The sequence below is a fragment of the Alexandromys fortis genome, unplaced genomic scaffold, assembly GCF_014885135.2.
Source record: "Alexandromys fortis isolate MF-2015 unplaced genomic scaffold, M_Fortis_MF-2015_v1.1 scaffold_120, whole genome shotgun sequence".
Classification (NCBI taxonomy): Eukaryota; Metazoa; Chordata; class Mammalia; order Rodentia; family Cricetidae; genus Alexandromys; species Alexandromys fortis.
In genome coordinates this window covers 4,781,099-4,804,604 of record NW_026067999.1, presented here as the reverse complement: position 1 = coordinate 4,804,604, position 23,506 = coordinate 4,781,099, and the positions used below count along the sequence as shown (strand labels likewise).

The 23,506-nt window shown below is 43.2% G+C and overlaps 2 protein-coding genes across 15 annotated transcripts in view; one reads left to right on the top strand and one right to left on the bottom strand.

Annotated features, from left to right (window-relative positions):
* The window catches only part of Ofd1 (OFD1 centriole and centriolar satellite protein), a 37,303-nt gene extending 33,887 nt beyond the window's left edge, over positions 1–3,416 (top strand). For 5 of the 7 annotated variants that reach the window (XM_050160564.1, XM_050160563.1, XM_050160562.1 and 2 more), the window contains 3 exons: positions 917–1,074; positions 1,684–1,836; positions 2,374–3,234. In XM_050160564.1, the coding sequence (XP_050016521.1) occupies positions 917–1,074; positions 1,684–1,836; positions 2,374–2,517 (455 nt within the window). In that variant the 3' untranslated portion in view covers positions 2,518–3,234. Of the gene's footprint in view, positions 1–916; positions 1,075–1,683; positions 1,837–2,373; positions 3,236–3,264 lie in introns of those variants that run through there. The other 2 variants (XM_050160565.1, XM_050160567.1) reach the window with 2 other exon arrangements.
* The window catches only part of Gpm6b (glycoprotein M6B), a 171,745-nt gene that overhangs the window by 4,852 nt on the left and 143,387 nt on the right, over positions 1–23,506 (bottom strand). For 3 of the 8 annotated variants that reach the window (XM_050160576.1, XM_050160573.1, XM_050160569.1), the window contains 6 exons: positions 22,041–22,227; positions 19,173–19,329; positions 14,581–14,752; positions 11,642–11,715; positions 10,408–10,473; positions 5,412–7,463 (listed from right to left, as the gene is read on the bottom strand). In XM_050160576.1, coding sequence (XP_050016533.1) covers positions 7,314–7,463; positions 10,408–10,473; positions 11,642–11,715; positions 14,581–14,752; positions 19,173–19,329; positions 22,041–22,227 — 806 coding nt within the window. In that variant the 3' untranslated portion in view covers positions 5,412–7,313. Of the gene's footprint in view, positions 1–3,462; positions 4,132–5,411; positions 7,464–7,853; positions 9,000–10,407; positions 10,474–11,641; positions 11,716–14,580; positions 14,753–19,172; positions 19,330–22,040; positions 22,228–23,216; positions 23,338–23,506 lie in introns of those variants that run through there. The other 5 variants (XM_050160575.1, XM_050160572.1, XM_050160574.1 and 2 more) reach the window with 4 other exon arrangements.

Sequence of the window (23,506 nt, the reverse complement as noted above, 5' to 3'; positions counted from 1 at the left end):
GTGTTTGTGGCCTATCTAGACAAAGATGATGAAAAAAAAACAGTATAACTTTGGGAGGAGAAGGCTAGTGTTGTGGAATTTCTCTATGCCTGTGACAGAAAGTCCAACTAAAAACATGGTTGTGAGGCTGGGGAGGATGGTTGGGAATGAAGAAAAACATGGAAATGATTGGGGGTTAAGATGTCCCTAGGGAGGGGCTGGAGAGATGGGCTCAGTAGTTAAAAGCACTGCCAGCTCTTCCAGAAGATCCAGGATTGATTCCCATCAACCCTATGGCAGCTCATAGCCATCTGTAACTCCTGTCCAAGAGAATCTGACACCCTCTTCTGTTCGTCTCAGGCATTGCATACACATGGTAGACAGACACATGTGCAAGCTGTACAATAAAAATTGAAAAAAGATGGTCCCTAGGAAGGACCAGGTTTGGTGCATAGAGATGTGACTAGTGACATAGCTAGAGTGGTGACAAGGATGAAGCAGAGGAGGGAGTTCTATTTTGTTTGGGCCAGGAATGACTTGAGCATTTTTTTAGGAGTAAGGAGAAAGGGTTTTTAAATGGTTGTGGAAATAGGGGCTAATGATTCTGAAGACAGAGGAAGGATTGTACTGAAATGTGAAGGCAGAAATGCAGGATTTGCTATGGAGAGGCTGAAGCAGGGAGAGAAGAGATGAGTGAAGAGGATATGGGATGGAGGGAGAACAGTTGAGGTTGTTTGTGGCGTGCTGGTTTATATCCCGGAAAGTAAAAGTCGAGGTATGTTGCTATGGGTCAGTCTGTGGGATGGAAGACAATAAAATAGAGCAACAGCTTAGAATAAGTCATCAGAATCAATAGAAAATCAAGCAGGCCTGCAGAAGACCAAATGTGAAAAATCATATTGGCAGCTACTCAGTCCATTTTCTTTTGTCCTGTTAGGTGCTGGTCAGAGCCAAACTAGAGAACAAGAGGGAGAACAACAGCTATGGGAACAGCACATGAAAGAACGGAGGCAGAGAGAAGAACAAAGGCAGTATGAACGGCAAGAAGCTCTAGAGAGGGAAAGAAGAGAGCTGGAAAAACTGGAGCAGGAACGGGTAATGTGTCACTTATATCCCTGTACAAGTTTCTCCAGTGTACACCTTCAGCAAGTACGTTGAGCTCAGGGATTGAGCCAGTAGTGCTGTGAGGTTAAAGAAGCAGCAGGTAACTTGAAAGGCATTCCCTCTCCTCTCCTTGTTGTGCTTGCCTTCTGAGCATCTGAGTTTTGAAAAGTCGCTCACATGCACTCTCATCTATTGTGTAACTTCCCCTGTACACACATTCCAACAGAGCCAGCTATCCAGCCTGCAAGAGCTAAGGCAAGGAGGTGCCTCTAGTCAGCCTTCAGTGACTTCTATTCACACACATCTTCTTTGTCTACCTCTCTCCTTGCCTTCCATGTTCTGATTTTAGTGCTAGGCAGATGGATTACTTTGGCCACTTAACATGCCTTAGAAATGTTTCTTGGCTACCCTTCCTTCTTTGAAATGATGAATTTGCCTGATGGTAGCAGTGACTTCCATTTAAATACACACACATACATATTTCTCTGGTATGCAAGTTGTACTTCCAGGATAAGGATCGTATTACTATGATTTGTAGACACTGAGAAGCTTTTAAAACATGTTCATGTATTTCTTATTTTGGCACTGGCCTGTTTCCAGAGGATGATTGAAGAATCACTGAAGGTTGAAATAAAAGAAGAATTAGAAAAAAGTGTTCAAGAACAGAAAGATAAATCAGCTCCTGGTGAAAATCCTTTAGAGAAATACATGAAACTCATCCAGCAGAGACAGGAGCAATCAAATGCAGATAAGGTGCCTGTGCTATGGATAGTAATGTGGGGTGGCAGAACAGAGGGTAGTCACTGGGGAGGCTTAGTCTAACACCTTGGAACATGTGTTCTCTGTTGAAGACAAAAGATTAAAGGCTAAAAAGTGAATATTTGAAATGGAACCATGAATCTTTAAACATATATTACACTGTTGACAAAATTTTGGTTTTGGTTTATGTAAAACATTGAAAAGATTCTGATTTGTCATTTTGTATCAGTTGGGATGTCTTATTTGAAAACAAGCAGTAGTGATGTATCATTGAGTTATGAATTGTGAAAAATTATTCCATCTGAATTATGAGTATTGAAAATGCATGCATCAGATTATTTTGATGTGCTTGCTAAATTTGACTTTAAAGAGGCCTTTTATTAGGCTCTTATATATATATATATATTTCCAGAATAATTGGAGAAATCAAAGTGTACCAATTCTTGGGTTTCTGCTAAGATCAGGTGTAAAAGCCTCTGTTTCATGACATTTAACTTGTTTCAAAATTATTCTTTCCCCATCCTGTGGAAGAGCTCAAAAAAATCAGCCATAGAATACTCATTAGTGGACACGATGGCACCTAGTGACAAGGATGAAAGGTATGATTTCCCTCAAACATTATGTCCTTCAGGCAAACCATTATTGCTCATTTTGTCAGCTAAAATGATCAGGTAGTTGGGCTTGCCTTAAATTACTGAATCAGTAAAAATGACTGACTTTTGAAAGTTGGGCATAGTAGTGTACGTACGCAGCATTCAGGAGACTGAGGCAGGAAGATCAAGAGTTTGAAGTTATTTGGGCTACATAGTGAGTCTCTCAAATAATTAATTTAAAAGGGATGGAGATTTAGCTCAGTTTAGTAGTGTTTAGCTAGAATGCGGGGATCCCTGGGTTCAATCTCCAACACCTCTTAAAGAAGGTGTGGTGCTGCATGCCTATAATTCCCACACCCAGAGGTTGGAAGCAAGAGAAATAGAAATTTAAGGTCAGTTTTGGTTATGTAGTTTGGGACCAGCCAGGGATGCATGAGACCCGGCATTGAAAAAACACAATGAAAACAATACTGGCTTTTAAAAGTACATTGTGATTTTCTTTGAAATTGGCCCTGATACAATCCTACAGTACGAACATTGTGGTGGTCTAGAACAGTGATGCTCAACCTGCCTTATGCTGCCATCTCTTTTTATTCCTCATGTTGTGCTGATTGCCAATCATAAATTATTTTTGTTACTACTTCATAACTAATTTGCTACGGTTATAAATTATAATGTAGGTACCTGTGTTTTCTGCTAGTCTTAGGCATATCCTGTGAAGGGGCCAACTCCCCCCACCACACATTCCCCCCCATAATGACCCACAGGTTGAAAACAACTGATCTAGAAGTTGGAATGAATTTTTTAAATATCTGATTTTTCTTTTTAGTTCTCGAGACTTTTCTCATGAAGAACAAGATGACGTCTGGTAATCACAGTAGCTGTCTAGCTTTTACATACAAGAAGTCATGTAATAGTATTCTTATTTTTCTGTAATTAAAATTGTCAATAAAATATTTGTGTGTAGTGATTTTTTTAACGTGGTTTTAATTTGGTACCATAATGTATGAAACAACAGTAACAGTTGAACCCTTCCACCACCCTTTTTATTGTTTTGAGACAAGTCTGAAGCCCTGGCTGGCATTGAACTCACACAGATTCATCTGCCTCTGCCTCCCTTTCAAGGCACGCAGTGCATTCGCATTCCTTTCTTTAGCTATGGAATTTATTCATTACACTAAAATGGCACTCCCCTCTCTGGTTTTGTCTTAAATTACACCTATTCCACCAATTCGAAAACTTAGCTTGTCTGCCCCCAGGCCTGCCTTTGCTAAGTTTAAGCTGAGTGCCTCATGCTCTGTACTTTGGCTCTTATGTGTAAAACAGGAAGTCATCCATCCAGCAGAGTTTTCTCCCTAGACATGAACACAATTTTTTTCCCATTGTAATGTCTATAAGTAATATTTTGCCATCTGCTGTGGTTAAATGTGTAGGTCTTCTGATATTCATATGTTGGAACTTAAACCTTAGTGTGATAGTATTAGGAGGAGGGTTTCTAGGAGATGATCAAGGCATGAAACCAGAACCCTCTTAAATAGAGTAAATGACCTCACTGTAGGCCCATTTGCCTCTCAGATTTTGGGAAGACAGCAGCTGTCCCTTCCAGATGTACCAAGAACTTGATCGCTGTATAAGCCAAGGCCTGACCCACTGAAATTGCCAGCATTTTGTTACTCAGCTTCTCAAGTCTCCAGAACTGTAAAGCAAAACAAAAAAGACCCCAAACTTAGCTGGGTGGTAGTGGTGCATGTCTTTAATATCAGCACTTGGGAGGCAGAGGCAGGCAGATCTAAGTTTGAGGCCAGCGTTGTCTTCATAGTAAGTTCCAGGACAACCAGAGCTACACAGAGAAACCTTGTCTCAAAACAAAAAACAAAACGACCAAATTTCCTTCTTTATAAGTTACCTGGTCTAAGATATTTTGTAGTAGAAGTAAGCCATCATCTTTACTGTAATATCCTTGACCCTTACTTATAATGAGTGGACTTACTGATTTTTTAAGTATGTAGGCTTCTCCTGTAACTTTTACTTCATTTTTTTTTTCCCAAGACAGGTCTTCTCTGTGTAACTGCCCTGGCTGTTCTGGAACTCACTCTGTAGACCACGCTGGCCTTGAACTCAGATCTGCTTGCCTCTTCTGAGAGCTGAAATTAAAGGTGTGTGCTACCGCCTGGCTCATTTTTATCTTGTAAAATGTTTTACAAGAGGTAATTGGAAAAAACCTGTGCCTTCTGGAGGTTCCTATGTTTTTCTGGAATTACTGTCAATTAAGACTGCTTGTGATTTTGCTAAACCATTAGAGTTTATTCAGGAGGTTCCTGTGGCTTATCCAATGGCACAAAATGCAAGCTAAGCAGAAGGTATTAAGTGAGACAAATTTCATTGCATTTGGGCTCCTGATTGTTCTACACTACGAATGAATGGCAGTGATCCAGAATCAACACCTCATATAGAGATGTTATTGTGTCCATACTGCCAAAGGTTGGGTCTCACTAAGAAAGGTCAGGTGTAGACAATCAAAATGCATAATCATACTGACAGTCATCTTTCAAATTATAGAATGAAATTTCAAGTAACAACTGTAGTGCTGCTTCAAAGAATAACTGTTAGAATGAGTTGTTATTCTATTCCCAAATAGACCTTTTCCCCCTAGACTTTGGGGTTGAAAATGAGTCACCAGCAAATAGACCTTTATTAAGGTTCCCCCATTATTTCTACTTTGCCGAAGATTAAGCCATGTGTTAAGCCTATAGGCGGATGGCTTTTTATTGGAGAAACTAGTTATGAAAATCCTGTGCCTTTCACAGACCTCTTAAGTGCCACTAGTAGCATTTTATATAAAATAGGGCTCAGTAGGTTACAATATTTCTCAAATTGTTCTGGCTAAAAACAGATTTGTATGTGTGTGCAAAATAAAACCCATAGCATTCTCCCATGTGAAATCTTGATGTATATTATTTAAAAATGACACCATACTGCGAACAGAGAAAGATAGGATTTATGTATGGTAAAACGGCAAGCAAATGAAGCTATAATTTTATTTCATTACTCTTTAGTACATCCACAACTATTTCCACCTAAATAGATCTTTAAAATAAGCATACACAAGTATCGACTATTATCTACAAATATTTATTGTAACACTTGAATAGAACTACAGGAAGCCCTTGGCACTGATAGAAAATATTGATTCACTGTTAGGTTACAAAAATTTATACATAGCAAAATTTAATGCTCTTTACATAAAAAATATTAGACTACTTCAACAAAACGTTCATAAATTCCTGGCAATAGCTACCAGAATTAGAAAAGTAAAATTAGGCTTTAGACACTGCCTCTTCTAGAACACTGGACTCTAACAGCACCTCCACTGCTGGAAAAAAATATGAACTCTGTCATGCAACAGGAAAACAAAACACTAAGCTATCTTGGAACAACTGTTCTACACAGAAGAGAGCGTCTCCCAATTAAAAAGAACCCAAATAGGCGTTTTTCGGCATTGACCAAAAGAAAAAAATCCAAATGAAATACGATAGTTGATGTTCGATTTTAATAGCATCTTGATAAAGGTATGCTTCCTTTCATTTGAATACATTTCTGCACATGTATATGTTTTAAAATCCAGGAAACAGCCTAACCACAAGGTAACTCTTAACATGAATATACATAGTTAACCCTATAGTATGCAGCCCCTTTGAAAAGCACTGATGCACCCCACAGTTATATGTATGGATCATTCCAGAAAGAACAACACAAAACTTACCATCACTAATACCCAGTACCTATTAGTCACTTAATATTCTGGAACACAATGAGTTAGAAGGCAAGTTTCTTTTGAAAATGGCTTAAACTCAAGCAGTTTTCTTGCTGAACATCAAACATTATTATTCCAGGAAATTAAGATTTAGATAATAAAACAAATACCAATCCTAATTTAAATTACTTATGTATTAAAGTCTATAAAAGTAGGAGGTCTGTGGTCATTTTGCAGTTAAGTTTTAGATATTGGTATGAAACTGTAAACTCACTATCCAGACCACTTAAAAATGGTTTAGAATGGTGGTCATTTTAACAAGGTAACACTTCTTAAGAAAAATATTCATGGAACAGAATTTTATGAAGGGATTTTGGGTCTCTGCTTACAGTATAAATTCTTAAAAATTTAAAGCAAATATTAAGGCAGAGCTGACATTTATTTCCAAACAAGAATGGTGATCACCGAATCGTCACTATCATTTTGTTACGATGTGAGCTACTATAAAGCTGACTTTGCAGAGCTCGAGTCAGAATCCAGCTTCTGCACTGATAAATTTAGCATAATTGCAGCTCATTTTAGCATTACTAAGATTTCTGAGTGGCGTGGGAAATGAATGAGTGAGACATTGGGGATGCTAATTTTTACAGGTTTGAAGGAATGACATTATCAAAGGTTAATAAAGGTCAGCTATCAGAAATGAACTTCACACCAATTCTATTTTGATAACGCTTGAGGACAGGTGGCACATGAAAATCTAGAGTCACATCCTTTGATACTGGCATGCCACAGGTCCGCATCAAGAAGCATGATGTAAGCCTGTGTTAGAACTGCTCTAGCAGTCACGTGCACATGCCACGACTTTCCAAAGGATGAACGGTCTTCCTTTCAAAAGTGTTGCCTTTTAAAATGGCTAACATGAAACCTCCAATATTTGTTCTAAAGAAAATGATTTACCCACTGGAAGGTTTTCCTAGAGATCCACCCCAGCAGCTTGAGACAGACAGTGAAATGTTGGTATGTCTACATTTGTTTGGTGGGATACACATCTGTACTGCAGAGCAGCTGTCTGATGATTTGTCAGAGCTGTAAATTCGTCGGCTGACACACTCTGGCAAACGCTTTTAAGTGTAAGAATTGAGTTGTTCTTTTGATCGAGACTGGATATCTTGCAGTTCCTGTTCTTCCTTTGCTTTGATATCCTGGTAAGCCTGCATTTTGCTTGCATCCTTTAAGTAAGCCCAGTTAGAAGACAGTATCATGAGGAAGTGGATCTGGAAAAGAAGGGTGAGCATGATGGCTAGTGAGCATGTGAGAAGGCAAAGCGAGCTGGTAGTCAGATTAGACGGGTCAGCTGGAGCGGGGCGAGGGTTATTCACTAGTAATGCTCTCCTGCTAGCAGGACGGCAGACGCACAGGGTGCTCTACTAGTTGGCTTCACACTAAGAGGCTGAAGAAAAGTTAGTATGCAAATATAGTAAACTTGGGAATAAAATGGCCGGAGTTACTGTTAAGAAGTGAAAATGAAATACGTGGCAGTGCTCTTCACCACTTTGAGAGTAATTTGAAAGACAAATGTAGAGGTTCAGAAACATGGCTTTTTAGGTTAAAAATGTAAGATAAAGATTTATCTGAGGGTAAAAAAAAATAATCCCCCAAAGGCCTACAAGTGTGAAAAATGTTTATTTTGAGTAAATAATTACAGAACTATATATTTAACATGGAAAAATTAAATGTTAAAACCAAAATTGAAAGTATGCAGTCTATATGTTTACACATTTTAGCAGTGAAACCCATATTCTTCCTTTTATAACTGCCATTACTTCATCTAAGTTCATTTCACATAAAAGTCCTTGTCATTCTTTACAGTTTATGTGACAAGACACATCCTTCCTGTGTATTTTCCTATTGCCTGAAACATAAATCTACACAGCTCAGTTTCCTTAAATGCCATACTTTCTTCTCATATCATACTTCCTTCTCAACATAGATGAGACCTTCAGATCTGGACCCAACTTCTCTTCCCATTAAAATCCTACATGCCACTTAAGAACCTAGTTATGAGGGAACAGTCACTATTCACCAAGACAATTTGAAATTACTAGTTTTGTGGGTTCTGAAGAAGTGACTGTTATACCAAAAATATGTCATCATTTTTTAGAAAAATCAAATGGGTGACACCCTTCTTCAAATTTATATGGCCTACTTGAAAGGGCATTTATTTGGTATGAATGAACCATGGATATAAAAACCTCTTAAATGGAATTTAAAATATACTTGGAAAATATTTTCTAGAAAAGAGTATGGCAAAATGAAATTTAGGTTTTAACTTTTCCATCTTCAGCACTTGTTTTCTTTCCATCATTAAGGCTGGTTATCAAGCAAGCGAGAATAATGGAAAATGCAGGTATTTCACGGTGTTAATACTTCATTTAGAGATACTGCTCCAAGTTTAAGTTCAAGAAAATTATTTTTTCAAAGGATGCTCACCAGTGTCAGTAAATTACAATCCTTTTCAAACTGTGGAACTAGACCCCATTCTTTTGTCATCCACGGACAGTAAGTCATATTATTTAGTCTACCATGCAAAGTGAGTTAACTGAAGCTATTTACAAGTTACTGTAGCCAAACTGCAGAAAGCTAGACTCTGCTTTAGTCTGGAGGGTCAGTGATATTCACGCTATAGAGCCGAGCGAGCTCTCTAATGCTCCTTATCAGCCTTATGCAATTTAGAACTTAGTGCAGCAATCTTCCCGACTCTTAAACTTCAAAACCGCAAAGTTATATGTAGTAGCCATCATGTAGATCAGCTGGTGGAAGAGAACAAAACAGGACAGTAAGATACAGGCAGTGGGGGCTGATGGCGCGACACCTCTAAACTGGGGCAGGCCTGCGTGCCAGCTCACAGACAAAGGGCCTTCTCCCCACCTTCTAATCAAAGCAGATGGTTTTTCTCATCTTGCGCATGACTTTTTTTTCTGATCACACATACATAATGTAAGTCCTTGGCTCTGCCCTCAGTAAGCTTATTAAAAAGCTTTGGATGTGTTTCAAGACTAACAAGATAGAGAGCTGGGTCAGCAGTATGAGAGATGAAGTTCACTGCCCTATTTCTTCTCATCTTTCCCAAACTGCCTGCTCAGCAGCAATTAGTCTTCTTCCTGCCTGTTGCTCAGCCAAGAGAACAGGTCACCATGGTGATTTCATGGGAAGGAATGACTTAATGGTTAGGAAAACTGGGGATGAGCCATCCTCAAGCGGCTGAAATCTCCTTGCTCTCCCGTTCTTAAATTACTTTTCTACAAGTCATAAAACCAAGCCCACCACCACCACCACCAGTTATACACATACCTGCATGAAAGCCTGTTTACTTGTAAGTTGATTCTCATTATGTGCAGATTCCAAGTTCACCTACATGGTATAATATGTATCCCCCAAAACAGTATTCATCCCCCATGACTGGCCATGTCCAGAGCAGCTAAGATTTGAGTCCTCTGGTGTGCACAGTTCTAGCTGAGGTCTACTGAGGTGAGGCTTCCTAGTCTTTCCCCTGTGCCCACACTGTAAACAAGCATACTATGTGGTGCCAGTTCTGCTAAAATAGCTCCTAAGAAAGGTGTGCTAGTGCCATCCAGAGATAATGTGTGTGACAGAACCTTTATCCAGGCATGCATGATAGCGATGCTCGCCGTGAACTCAGTAGTAATGAGTTAACTAAGGTGTCTTACACTGAAATCTACATGGAATAATGTGATCCAGAGGCTACTCTATTTCCCCAACATGCTGTGTTCAATATATACAATTTAGCATTTGAATTGACTTTTTAGAATATTATTTCTGCACATAAGGAGATCACCTATATATGTATATTATATTTCTATTTAGAAGTCCAGATTTCTTTGCAAAGAAATGGGCAGTGCCTCACGTGAGTCTCTGTCCATGAATGAAGCCATGGAATAATTGCTAAATGCCATAAGGCTATGCCTAGTCAGCAGGTGTTGGTACCCTCTTCTTTCCAGTGTTCAAATTGCATCAGTTGGTGCCAAGGCAGCTACTTCCTGCGAACTAGACACTGGGTGAGTTTATAGAGGGAACAGTTAGCCACAGCTGAACACACGGATCCTTTGCTGCTTCTCCTGGTAAAAACTGAAAGGGAAATCTGGTTTGGAGGCAGGGGGTGGAGTGCTCCACTAGGGTAGTTGTGGGATAGTTACTCACCAGGGCAATGACGGTGGCACCAGCTCCAGCACAAGCCACAATGAACAGGTGATAGGACATGTAGAACTAGGAAAGAAGAGGGTACACCATGAACACTTTGTGTGGACTGAAGGGCCTTACATGCTGCTTTCCTCTCACAGCTCTTGGCTGCTAGCCTGGCTATAGGCTCAAATGTCCTTGGAGCCCTGGCTCATTTATAATCACTGTGGGAGCTTCAAGCCTTTCTGATTCTCAGGCTGCACCCCAGATCAATCACATTGGAATAGCGAAGGTCTGGGCCTCAACTATGGATAGCGTGTGGTTCCTTAATGACCGCAATGCACAACCAAGGTTAGGAGGCTCTGCTCTGAGCCAACAATGCATGCTATGGCTATACAAATGGACAAGTCAGATAGGGTAGAGGCCAGTTGTTTCTCTAACTTGGTGCTTTCCAAACAGACGTCAATGTTTTCTTAGATATATACACTTCACCAGTGCATTGAAGATTTTTGTTTCATAACCAGTTGTAAGCCCACAGCTGACAAATAGTGTTAAGAAAGTTTGATTTCAGAGCGTTAGGGTATGTTGCAAAATAAGGACTAAAATGAAGAACGAAGGGCCTCCGAACAAGTTGTTCTGGAAATAGAAATGATTAGCTCTGTTCTCTTACTAAAATATAGGACATACACACAAATTTAGGATACTTTACTGTTTTTAGTTGTATTTGTGGGTATGGATGTTTTGTATGCATATATATTAATAGTGCACCACATGTATGCCTGGTGTCTTTGGAGGACTGGAATTTGACAGAGAGCTGTGAGCTACTTAGTATGGTTACTGAGAATTGACCCTGCATCCTCCTGAACTACACCAGGTATTCTTAACTACTGAGCCGTCTCTCCAGCCACAGACTTTTATAAAAGAAAAAAAATAGAATTAACTAAATTTGCCTGTGACAAGTGTTTTTTTTCTGAAAATATTCCTAAAAATCATTCCTCAGATTTTTAGGTTTGGGATCACAAATTATTGCAGAGAATAAAAGTTCATGATCTTAAGGATCCTTCCTAAATGGACTGTACCATATGAAGTGGACATTAATTTTGTCAGTGGAAAGCAGAGTGATGGTTACACAGAGTTCAACAGTGCACATGGAAGACCTGCCTTTCAGAGCACTTTGATTACCAATTCGAGCCCTGTTTCTCCGCTCAAGGTGTAAATCAGCATGTGTCGGGTGCTGGGACTGTGGCTTGTTTACCTCGTTCGTGTTGCAGATGTTCTCCAGGGCAGAGCCGCAGATTTTGCCTGGGAAAGCATTCCAAGGAATGATACCTGCAAAGCGAACCCCGGCAGACCATGAGCACAAGATGTAGTACCCAGCGCCTTGACCTCAATTCGGGCTGCTTTCGTTTTGTTGTGCTAGTGGTGGTCTCTCCCACCCGCAATGCTAGGGATGGAATTTAGGGTTCTTGCACAGGCTACACACATTCAACCACTTTGCTACAGTGTCAGCTCACCTCGTGTTAGTAGACCTTTCCACTTTGCATTCATTACAGCTGTTAGCTATGCTCCTTTTCAATCAAGGTACCTTGTGTTTGAGGTTCAGGCAATGAGGAACCAAGAATATGCTGTATGCTCTATATGGGCAACAGAGCAAGAACAAAGACGCTCTCTCGAGTCCATGTGAGATTTCAACAGCTGGGCATTTTCACCAGCAGACTGTACTTTGTCAATGGAGTTTGGTATTTGTAAGTGTCAGATTTTATTTTAAGTCCTCCCCCCCCCCAGTCAGGGTGTCGCGTCCACCCTCGACCAGCAAGGAAAAACGCAACACCCGGAGCTCTTCTTGCAACAGTTTTCAGGACTTTATTTACAGCAATCTATCTCCTTCTCTTTCTCTCTCTCTCTCCTTCCTCTCTCTCCCCTCTCTCCAGGCAAACCTCTCCCAGCCCTTAAGTAGGCATGGGTTGGCAACCCCGAACTGCCAGGTGGGCACTGCCCATAGGCCCACGCATATGCAGGCAGCTGATAATCATTGTGTGATCATAGCATAGGTCAGGCCTTAGCCATCTCAGGAGTTGATTATACATCTCCATCAGGTGTGGCTCTATGCTGCTCGCTACACAGGGTTTCTTTGTGTTGCTTTGGAATCTGTCCTGGAATTCGCTCTGTAGCTCAGGCTAGCCTTGAACTCACGGAGTTCCACCCGCCTCTGCCTGAGTGCTGGAATTAAAGGTAGGCACCACCACTGCCTGGCTTATTTTGGTTTTGTAGATTAGAGTATGTATCTACGTTAAATTAGTTTTGAGATAAGGTGTGTATCTACGTAGCCTGGCTGGCCAGGGACTAGCTATGTAGACCGACGGTCTGGTTTTGGAGAAATCTGCCTGCCTTTAGCCTCCTGAATGCTGGGATTAAATGTGTGCATCACCGTGCCTGGCCCACATTTTCAAGGCTAGATTTTTTTTTTTTTTGCCCTATAGTGAATTGAATTTGCAGGGAAACCCCCTCATGAAGCATGATAGTAGCGCTTAGGTCACATGTCCTGGCCACAGGAGCACAGGGTGGACTCTTCCAGCTGTAACTCTCGAGTTCTCTGCAGTGATAACTGCCTACTGGGTTACTGCTCTTTTCCCTTTTTAATACATGGGATGTGCTTAAATGCTAAGCATGGCTCGGTTTCCCCTTCTCACAGGACGTAAGGGACTTTTGTTAAATCCTCATTCTCTCCCATCACTAACATTAACTCAAACAAGTACTCTTAAAAATAACCAGCTGGGGAGAGACAGGATTTTAAAAAATCATTACCATGGCAACAAGAGTTCTTTGTAAGGAGCACAGAGATTATTGCACATATTCCTTTATGGAAACTTGATGTTTTGAAGCAGGGTCTGACTCTGTGGCCCAGGCAGGCCAGGAACTGGCAATCTTGCTGCCTCAGCTTCTTGACACCTATGATTATAGACAGGTGCCGGCACACCCAGCTTTATGAGTACTTTAGAAACGAGCCCAAGGCCCTTTAAATCTGTCTTAAGGCCGAACCTTTGTGAGAAGAGATCTATTGTGGGCACTTTTAGGCAGGTTTTATACCAGGCTGTAAGATAAGATGTTGAGAACAAGCCCCATAAGAAAGTCTATGTAAAAATGAAAGCGCCATCTTTGTCCGGGACACATTCCGTATTCATTTCTAATGGAAAGCTCTCTTCCTCCCTGTTTTCTGGCAAGAAGACATTTTCTACCATCCTATCTAGAGCAGTAATTACACTCCCTCTTTAGGATGTGGCCTTTCCTCAGCAAGGAAGTCAATTTCCACCCAAATTAATTGGTTAGAGGCCCCAGTAGCTCCTTCTGTGACTTTGAGGATTTCTCCGAGGATCCCATTTGTGAGAAAAAACTAGCTGAGCCAGTTTTTGACTACTGAACGCTGCTCTCCCAGAGTCCATCATGGCGACTTTGAAATACATCTGCATTTTATGTTTCTTTCAGTACAGATAAGTTGAAGCAATTGGTCATGTAAAAAAGACTCCCTTTAAAGAGCCAGGCTTGCAAATGTATTAGGTGAAAAGTGACAGTGAAAAGATGTGGGCAAGGGAGCACATGCCAGGATCCTAGCATTCAAGAGGCTGAAGGGGGCTATGGGTTCAAGGCCAGATTGCCAGCCTGGACTACATAGTGAGATAAGAATAAAAACAAGAAGAGGGCAGAAAAGAAAAACTGAAAAAAAATTCTTACAATGGGTATCTAAAAGTTTTTTTTATTGAACTGCATTATATAAAGTAGTTTTCTGTTATGAAAGACTTAGTTTTTAAAGTACGTACCTAACTTGAAAATTTTTTTGTTTTTGGTTTTTCGAGACAGGGTTTCTCTGTGGTTTTGGAGCCTGTCCTGGAGCTAGCTCGTGTAGACCAGGCTGGCCTAGAACTCACAGAAATTCTCCTGCCTCTGCCTCCCGAGTGCGCGATTAAAGGCTTGGATCACCACCACCCAGCTTCTTGAAAAATATTTTTACAAATCTCAAATAACATCCTCTAGCAAGCCCCGGGATTCTTGCCTCCAGAAAATAGAGCAGAGTGTGACGAATTCATGAGGGCAGGAAATGTGTTGTGATGACGAAAAAGAGGTCTACCTGCTCATTACAACCCCCACACAGGCACAAGACAATGAAGGAGTAACGGGGACAGGATTGGAAGGAGGTACCGTATTGCCGAACATCCACACAGATCTGCTCAACACCGGAGGTCCCGTTGGTTTGTGGGGACTTGATGACTTCGCAGGTTGACCATATGTTGTAGAACATGAACACGGGCACTGCAGAGAAGCCGAACACACCCAGCCAGGCCACTCCCAGCACATATGTGAGGAAAACGAACTAGGCAGAAAAGAAGAAGAGGGAGAAAGAATCTCGCTGATATGGGCAGCTTGATCTCAGAGGAAGGGCAGCACTTTTCTGCCCAGCGTGGGACCCATGGGATACAAGATGCATTCAGGGACCTGGCCTGGCTATGCAAGTGAGGAAGAGACATCTGCTCAGCATGGAGGAGCAGGGGAGGCACTGCTGTTGTGCCCCACAAGGAGAATCTAGCGTGGCGGTGCCCCAATGCTTGAGGAGACCTTCAGACTTTCTCAGCCCCCACTTTGTGGAGAAACGTGACTTCCTCTTTCTTAGGTGCTTTCCTTTTTTTTTTTTTTTTTTTTTTTTTTTTTTTTTTTTTGTATCTCAGTGTTCTGGAACAGACCAAATAGTAGGCTGGACTAGCTGGCCATTGAGCCCCAGGGATCCTCTTGTCTCTGCCTTCCCAGTGGTAGGATTCCAAGCTGGGTCCCCCTGCCTGTATTTTTTATACTGAGTTATGAGTTTCAAACTCAAGACCGTCCAATTGAGCATGTCTCTTGCCCCTCCTATTCCTCTTTTAACAATCCAGGTCGTGAGAACCCAAGAGGTGACATTACTCCTCCAGCTAATTAGTTGCAGGGCCTGAGTGAGGCTTGTGTTTTGTTGTTGTTTGTTTTTGTGTTGTGTTTGTACTGGGAATTGAAACAGGGCCTTGTACGTGCTAGGCAAATGCTCTGCCACTGTGATAAACATTCAGTTCCCTTTTTATATTTTTATTTTGAAAAATGGTCTCATTAAGTTGTTTAAACTTTTGATTTGCCTACCTCAACTTTGCATAAAGCCGGGCTCACACTCCAGCACACTTGGGCCAGCCTATGAGATATTCTTTCAAAACATCAGTTCTGAAAACTCCCAGCATCCTACTAAATGTGGGCTAGGTCCAGGTTGTCTTTAGAGGTCACGGAGTCACAACATTGTGTGGGTTTCTCAGTACTTCCCCTTGTTTTACCTTGCATGTGGGTTTGGGAAAATAGCAATTACCAAGGAGTCTTCTCTCCAAAGGAACTCTGCTAGTTCCTGATCCAGAGAACTTACTAGAAGTATTAGATCTTGAACTTTGACCAAAGTCTCAAACAGTCATGAGCACAATGAATCTGTTAAGATTCTCGTTTTCCTCTTCTATTTCATCTTCACCTAACTTTATGCCATAGGAGAGTCTCCAGAGGGAGAATGACCTGGACATCAGGTTCAAACTGCTACCCCCTATTGGCCACCCTGGGAAACTGCAGATACAGGATATTGTCCTGTTCTTTCAAGGACCTTGTCAGTTTCTGAAGCACCTGCGTTGCTAAAATTGTTCAAATGAACACACTTCAGGGTCACACCTCCTCTTCCTCCCTAAGGCTTCCAAGCTGCCTATTCCAGAATAGGTTTTCTTGTTCTTTCCCTAGCCACAGAAAACTGATGCCCTTCATGGGCTTTCTAATAACACCACAGGGACTTGAGAAGGGGCTGGTGTTTCTTGACCTTGGTGAGTCTTTACTTCCTACAGAGGGTCCTGGTCCCAGAGGTCACACCAGTGCTCGTAGAATGCACCCTCCGGAAGCTGCTCCTCCCAACAAGATGAATCCTGTGTTCAGAGCCTTCCTCAGTAGCCTCCCCGCCCCGGGCAAGTAGGTGTTTCCCATAAAGATCTGGGGAAAGCAAGGTCTTCCTCAGCAAACAGCAGTACCATCTCCTCAGCTGCACCTCCTCTGCTCCTCAGATGCTGCTGCTGCTGCTGCAGTACCAGCAACCCTGCAGCTTGTTTTCCCTGTCAATCTAGCCTTTAAAAACCGAGTGGGTGCCCAGTAAGATGGCACTTGCTACCAAGCCTGATGGTGACCTATTCAATCGCTAGAAAGCACAAGGTAGGAGGACAGAACTGACGCCGGCAAGTGGCCCTCTGCTATCCATACATGCATCATGTGATATATATATATATATGCTATATAGCAAGCTATTATGGCCCTCACCCCACTAAACAAATAGAAACCTTTTTGAAATCGAAGTGGGGCTGGGGACATAGTTCACCTGATAAAGTGCTTGCTGCTCCAAGCGTGAGGGCCTGAGTTTGGTCCCCAGTGGCCACATAAAAAGCTGAGTGTGGTAGTACACACTTGTACCCCCAGTGCTGGGCGGTCGGAGAAAGGCACATCACGGAGTCCACTACCTATTCAGTGTGCTCTAATCAGCAAGTCCCGGGTCCCAGACCAGCCAAAAGAGACGGCTGAGGCGGGGCCACAGCCATATCGTCCCTAACAGGAATGGTGGCCACAGTGGAATCTCCTTTCAGTAAGGCTATTCATGGCCTTATCTTATGCTGAGGGAAGTGAAGTCTGGCTGGTCCCTGTGGGAGGACAGTGGCACAAGAGACAGCAGGAGCCTGAGGCACAACCATCCGACTGTGGTGCCACCTGGACAGAACTAGCAGAATGGAGGTCAGGGCAAGGTTGTAGGCTGTCCAGGCATCTTCAGGTACCATATGCCAACAGCCTTCAGGAGGTGGGCTCCTATAATGGTGAGAAGGCCATTAATGGAAGGAATGACATACAGACTGGACCTGATACAGCAAATGGTCTGGACCCTTGGCAGGCATCCAGCTCCTTGGCTACTTCTTTCTTGAACTTTCAGAGGCATTATTTGTCAGTAGGTGGCTTCTGAACCTACCCAGGAGATGGTGAGGTACCTCGGGACTCCTCCACAAACCTTGATGGAAATTTGCTCACACTTTTAGATAGGTAACTCCCAGCCATTCTCAGAAGCCCCGGCCCCAAGCTTGTAGGTGACACACTGGCTAACTGCATGTGATCCTCCAAGGTTGTAGTAAGCTCCCATGGGTCACAGTGAATCAACCAATTTCTCTCCACCCTAATGGCACACAGCTCCTTAGCATAGTACTGGAGCCGGACTTGTCACTCATTTCCTCCTCTCATTGTCCCACCCATGACCACACCCAGATCCCCTCCTCAACTCCAATGCCAGGGTCTAGTTGGCATCTTCACGGTCTGTCTCACTTGATCTTGAGATGGCCTCTTACAACCTCACTTTCCCAAATTCCTCTTCCATACCACTACCACTAGGTGACTGGCCAGATCTGAGGATTACTGAGTTGATCCTGTCACGACCCCACTTGTCTTTGCCTACCGATGCCATTCCCAACCTGAAATTCAAGGCTCCTTTGTGTTGGGTCCCTGCCCCTCCTCCAAGGAGTGGTCTTTCCCATCACCTCCACTCTTCCTGTTCGGCCTGTTCATGGGACTGGACTTTTCTGGGCCTCCCCTGCTCACACTGGTTCCTCTTTCCTGATCTCATTTGAAGCAATTTCGTCTGTTTTGCTCTGGCTTTAATAAAGCCCTTCCTGATTCTGCACTTCAGTGCTCCTGTCCCTTGGCCTGGTGCCACTTACTCCCACCAGCACCCACCCCCACCAGCACCCACCCCCACCAGCACCCACCCCCACCAGCACCCACCCCCACCAGCATCCACCCCCACTAGCACCAAACCCTACCATCGCCCACTCTCCTGCCACTGTGCGCTCTCACATTTGAACTCAGGCTGAATAGTATGTATGCACGGTGAGCATTTTCACGCACAGAGCCGTCCCCCCAGCCCCACATTTACCTTAAGAAACTTAATATAATAGCACCGATAATATCATCCATGGCCAGGTTCAGATCGTTAAGTCACGAAGAATTCCACCCCAATCAGCGTGTCTCCTTCACAGAAACTGCTGTGAACAGTGGACTACCCTGGTGCTGGAAGTCAGACCCACATCTTCCCCTTCCTAGTACTATCTTCCACCTCCCCTGCAGTGGGGTGCAATCACATCACTACTATACAGTAGGAATTCCACAGCCCTGGCCTGCGGGCTGATGCTTTCCTCCTGGGAGGGCCCACATCATGCCTCTCGTTTCTTCCTCAGCATTAGTACTTTTCTCAACTTCGAAATATTTTCTCTACATCTGACCATTCTTCCAATAACTAGCAACACGTCCAGCTGTCTGGGCAACAGTTGGATAGGGATATATCATGTGTAAAACCTGTATAAGTGATGGGACGTAGCTCACTGGTACAGTACCTGCCTAGGATGCAGAAGGCTCTGGGTTTGATTCCCAGGGCAACAAACACATGCGCATTACCATATGTCAAGTTTTACCTTCGTGATGGAACAGTTCTTAACCCTGGCTTTGAAGATTTATCTTCCTCTAGAACAGAGCCCGGCAAAAGGGAAATATTTGGCTTAATACTACCAGTCACAAATTTTCTCAACAACACAAAGGTTTTCAAATCCCTATGGCCATGTTGGTAAGAACAGTATTTGTGTCATGGACCCTCCCTGAACAGCTCCTAGTTTCCTAGTAGAAAGAAACGCAGCCACGCATGGCTCTGCCGAGTACCCAGGTTTAGTACTCACCATTCCGCTGATGCATCGGCCACAGGCAGTTGTTTTAAACTCACCGTGCAGCTCCTTCACTGCACTTGTGGTGTAAAAGCCTTCTGCCAAGAGAATGATGCCATACAAGAAGAAAAAGGATGCAATCCCGTAGATGACATACTGCATCAGCTGGATCCTGTGAACAGAAGATGGCTGCAAATGTGAGAAGCACTGTGGAGTAGGGACACGAGGCACCCTTCCTGTGCCATGTCTGGTGGCCTCAGAAGGCCCATAGGGCAGCCCATAGAGCAGCCCATAGGGACATCTCTGCCCATTCTAGCAGCCCAGGTCTTTCCATGATAGGCCTGTGGGAGAGATAGCCAGCCTTCTCAAGCAACAGGCAAGCATTTTCTTTGATGTAGTCTTGTGTGATGGATGTTTATATCTCCCTTTTACAGGGAACATGGACACTGAGGAGTCAAGCTACCCACTCAAAGTCACACAGTGCCAAAGTAGGTGTTTGAACCCTGGTTCAGTAGACAGCATGCTTTTCCAAACATATCAAAATGCTTCCCAACCAGGCTTGGTGGTAGATGCTATTCGGAGAAAATACCTAAGTCAGCCCTCAGGGTATCTCTAAGGAGAAATCTGTGCAGATTTTTGTTACATAAGTGCTGGGATTGTCCCCTTACAGGCAAGTTACAGAAAGTTCATTCCCAACTTTGGCAGATCTTCAGGCTTTGGCTCCCCCTGAAATCATCTGGGTTGTTTCAGAAGCTACTGGTACCTGGATAACACCTCCAAGAGATTTCGTTAGCTGCTCTGCAGTGAGGGCTGATTGTAAACTTGCTTGGAAGTTTGAGAGCCGTGGATTAAGATCACTAGCTAATTGGGTTAATACTCCCTTCCTGATATTTCTTTTCTGTAGATTTCTGTACATCTTTTTTTTTTCAAGAAAGCACAAGATGACATGTATCCCAGATGAGTTTTAAACTTGCTATATAACTGATGTAAGCAAAGGTTCGCAGAAAGATTCTGCCATTTCAAACTGGAGCTTCTACAAGGCTTATTAAGTGGTTAGTAATTAGTGACTTTGGACAGGTCCAGAGCCTAATTGCAGTTTAGCTTGGGTTATCTTTAATCCCCCCCCCCAAATAGCCATTCTTTGTCCACCTCTGTGCCAGACCTAACGCCCCACGACTAACAGAGAAAAAGAAAAAAAATCCTTGGAATGTCTTAACTTGGTAGAGCACTAACTTCCACCAACCAAAAGCTACAAGTGCCATCAGAGAGTCCCTGAGGCCATCAGAGAGGGTCGCTGCTTTGCTGTAATCTGCCTTTCTGATGTTTGCATCAGTGCATTTGAAGAGTGACTTGATCTGTGACCTTCTTGATTGTTACTATAAAACACGAAGCTGCTTTCATGCTGGGACATGGAATTTGGGCTGACCTTACATCTGTGTTCCTGAGCCATGGCCACTCTCATCTGGCTCCAATACATATTTATGCCTCAACACCGAGGATGACTTTAAACTTCTGGTCCTCTTGCCTCCACCCACTTGAGCACTGGGGCTACAGGTGTGTGGACCTTGTTTGTGGAGTGCTTTAAAATCCAAGCCAGAGCTTCACACATATCAGGCAAGCATGCTACTGATCAGGCTATGGCCCCAGCCCTCCACACATGCATCTGTTACGCACATTTGTTTGGGTTGACTTCCCCCCAATGCAGCCTTCTCATCCTTGCTCGTTTCTTTAGATGCCATTCGTGAACAGATTTTAAAATGTGAAGTTTGCCAGGCCTGGTAATTGATACCTGTAATCCCAGTATTTGGAGGCAGAAGCAGGGCCAGGGGCAGTCAAGGCCATAGCAAGACCATCAATGTCCAAACTAAAAGTCATTTCATTGTGATCCCACAAATGGTCATTTATGCCTTTGCCACTCTGACGGTTATTTCACAAGTACAACCCACAAACATGGAACCTTTGGAACTTAAACAAAAAGGCCCAAGGAATCGAGCAAGGGGAAGCTACTTGCAGCAAGTACATATGGCAGCGGCGTTTGCAGTCATGAAATCAAGCCTGAGACCTGCTGAGCTTCCCCTGAGAATCACTGCAGAGTAGGAAGACAGAGGGCCAGCGCTGTTTCCAGAACTTCCCCTTTGCTGCATTGGGATGCTCTGGGCTTAGATCTCCTGCTCAGATATGGAATTGATGTGGAAGTACTGTTCCTGTTGACTTAGACTTGAGTGAGTCCTCCACAGAGCATCCATTTCAGGGGGTAAACTAGAGGGTTCTTGTTACATGGGAACAATGACAATGGTCTGGTAGGGCGCTCTACAGCATCAACCCGTCACTGTGTTACAGTCGCTACATCTACCACTACTGTGTGGACTATGTACACATTGCCATATGCAAAGGAGAATCTACCCTGGGCCTCAAATACCCACTACATTCTTGGCCTTTTCCTTTTTTTGTATCATGGATCCCCCCCCCCCCCATTTCCTTTCTATTCCATGAAGCAGGGTCTCATATCCAAGACTGGCCTCAAATTTGCTATGACTTTGAACTTCTAATATTTAAAAAAATTATTCTCTGAGAATTTCTTGTATACAAATAAATATGACCATGAACTTGAACTTTTGAGCCTTCTGCTTCTACCTCCTGAGTGCTGGGAATACAGGCATGCTCAGTCTTTCCAGAGCTGGGGATGGATCTCAGTGTTTTGTGCATGGAAGCATGTACTCTACCAGCTCAACTACATCCCCATCCCTTGTGGACTTTTTCTACCTGAATATAGCAAGCTTTAATCAAAGGTGTTGATTTTCTGCTTGAGGACAGGGTAGCCTGTCAAAAAACACTGAGATCGTTGCATCTTAAATACATGTCTAAAGGGAAGAGGATACTCACACTTCGCTCAGCAAGGCATGGTCACTGGTGTTGGTAGAAAAGTGTTGCTCAAGAATTGCCACGGTGCCCGCGAGAGCCACATGCCCACAGCCACAGAACAAGGCGACTCCCGAGAAGCATAGGATGGTGGCCACCAGGGAGGCATAGGGAACTCCTCCCAGACACTTGATGCAGCATTCGAAGCAACCTAGACCAAAGGAGAAAAAGGCAACCATGATGGGCAGGGATGCCTCTGGTGTTCATGAACACCACCATTTGCATATACATATCTAACTCCATCACCCTTCTCAACTCTATGACTAATATGTGAACACCCCAAGGACCACAGGGGCAGTTGCCATGGTATCACATTCTGTGAGTGAGGACCCTGGTACTCCTAAGGAAAGTGCAGCTGTAATTCAGAGTCTCCCAAAGTAGTGAGTTGACAGCCATCAACTGTCACTTATGAGATGTAACCTAAGTAGAGAGCTTCCTGACTGACTGTGAGGCAGAGGGGCACCTGTCCAAGTGATAATAGGAGCACCCATTCTACTGAGAAAGACAAAGGAGAGGACTGTAGAGCCACTGTGTCTCCATGAAGAGAAGCCACAGTCCGGTTTTCTCGAAATCCAGCCTTCTGGGGTTGCAAATACATCTACTGCTGTAGCACCTGATGGCTTTCCCCAAGCCCTTGTCCTGGGAGCCTGGAAGAATCCAATGTGGTAATTAGACTGTTGCCAGGTTTGGAAAAATACCAAGGGGATCATTTCGGAAAGGGCCTCAAAGGTACTGAAGTACCAAGTCACCAACATCCACCCAAGAGGGTCCACCCAAGTTTGCTTCCAAATGATACCAGAAATTACCTCAGCTGTTTAATAAAAATTTCCCCTCTCTAGCCTAGGCAGCACAAGCAATTCATTTACAGTCCTCCTCCTCCCCAGTTTCCGTCTTAACACACATGCCACATGCTTAGAGTCAGAAACCCAAACCCAGTAGGTGATTTTAAGTAGTTGAAGGGGAAAAAAAGAAACAGAAGAGGGGAGGAAAAGGACAAAATGAGACTCTATGAAGTGAAATGAAGGAGACAGAGCCAGACTTCACACTTGGTATAGAGAAGGTGAGACGTTTATCTAATTTTAAAAAGAGATTTATTTTTATTATTTTATGTGTATGAGTGTTCTGCCTGCATGTACATACCTCTATGCATTGCATGCCTCGTGCCAAAGGAGGTGAAGAGCCTCCCTGTAGGTGCTGGAGATGGAAACCAGGCCCTTTGCAACAAGAAGTACTCTTAATCACTGAGCAAACTATCTGGTCCCTTTATCTCTTTTTTAGAGAAACTTTTCCTTGAAATAAAGGTCTTCATAAAGGTCTGCCTGACCTCCATGGCCAGATAACATTTTTAGTTTAGAGACATTTATCTTCTAGTTATCACAGTGTTGGCCTTGGGGATAATGTCTGTAGCTCTTCTGACCTCCCATCCATGT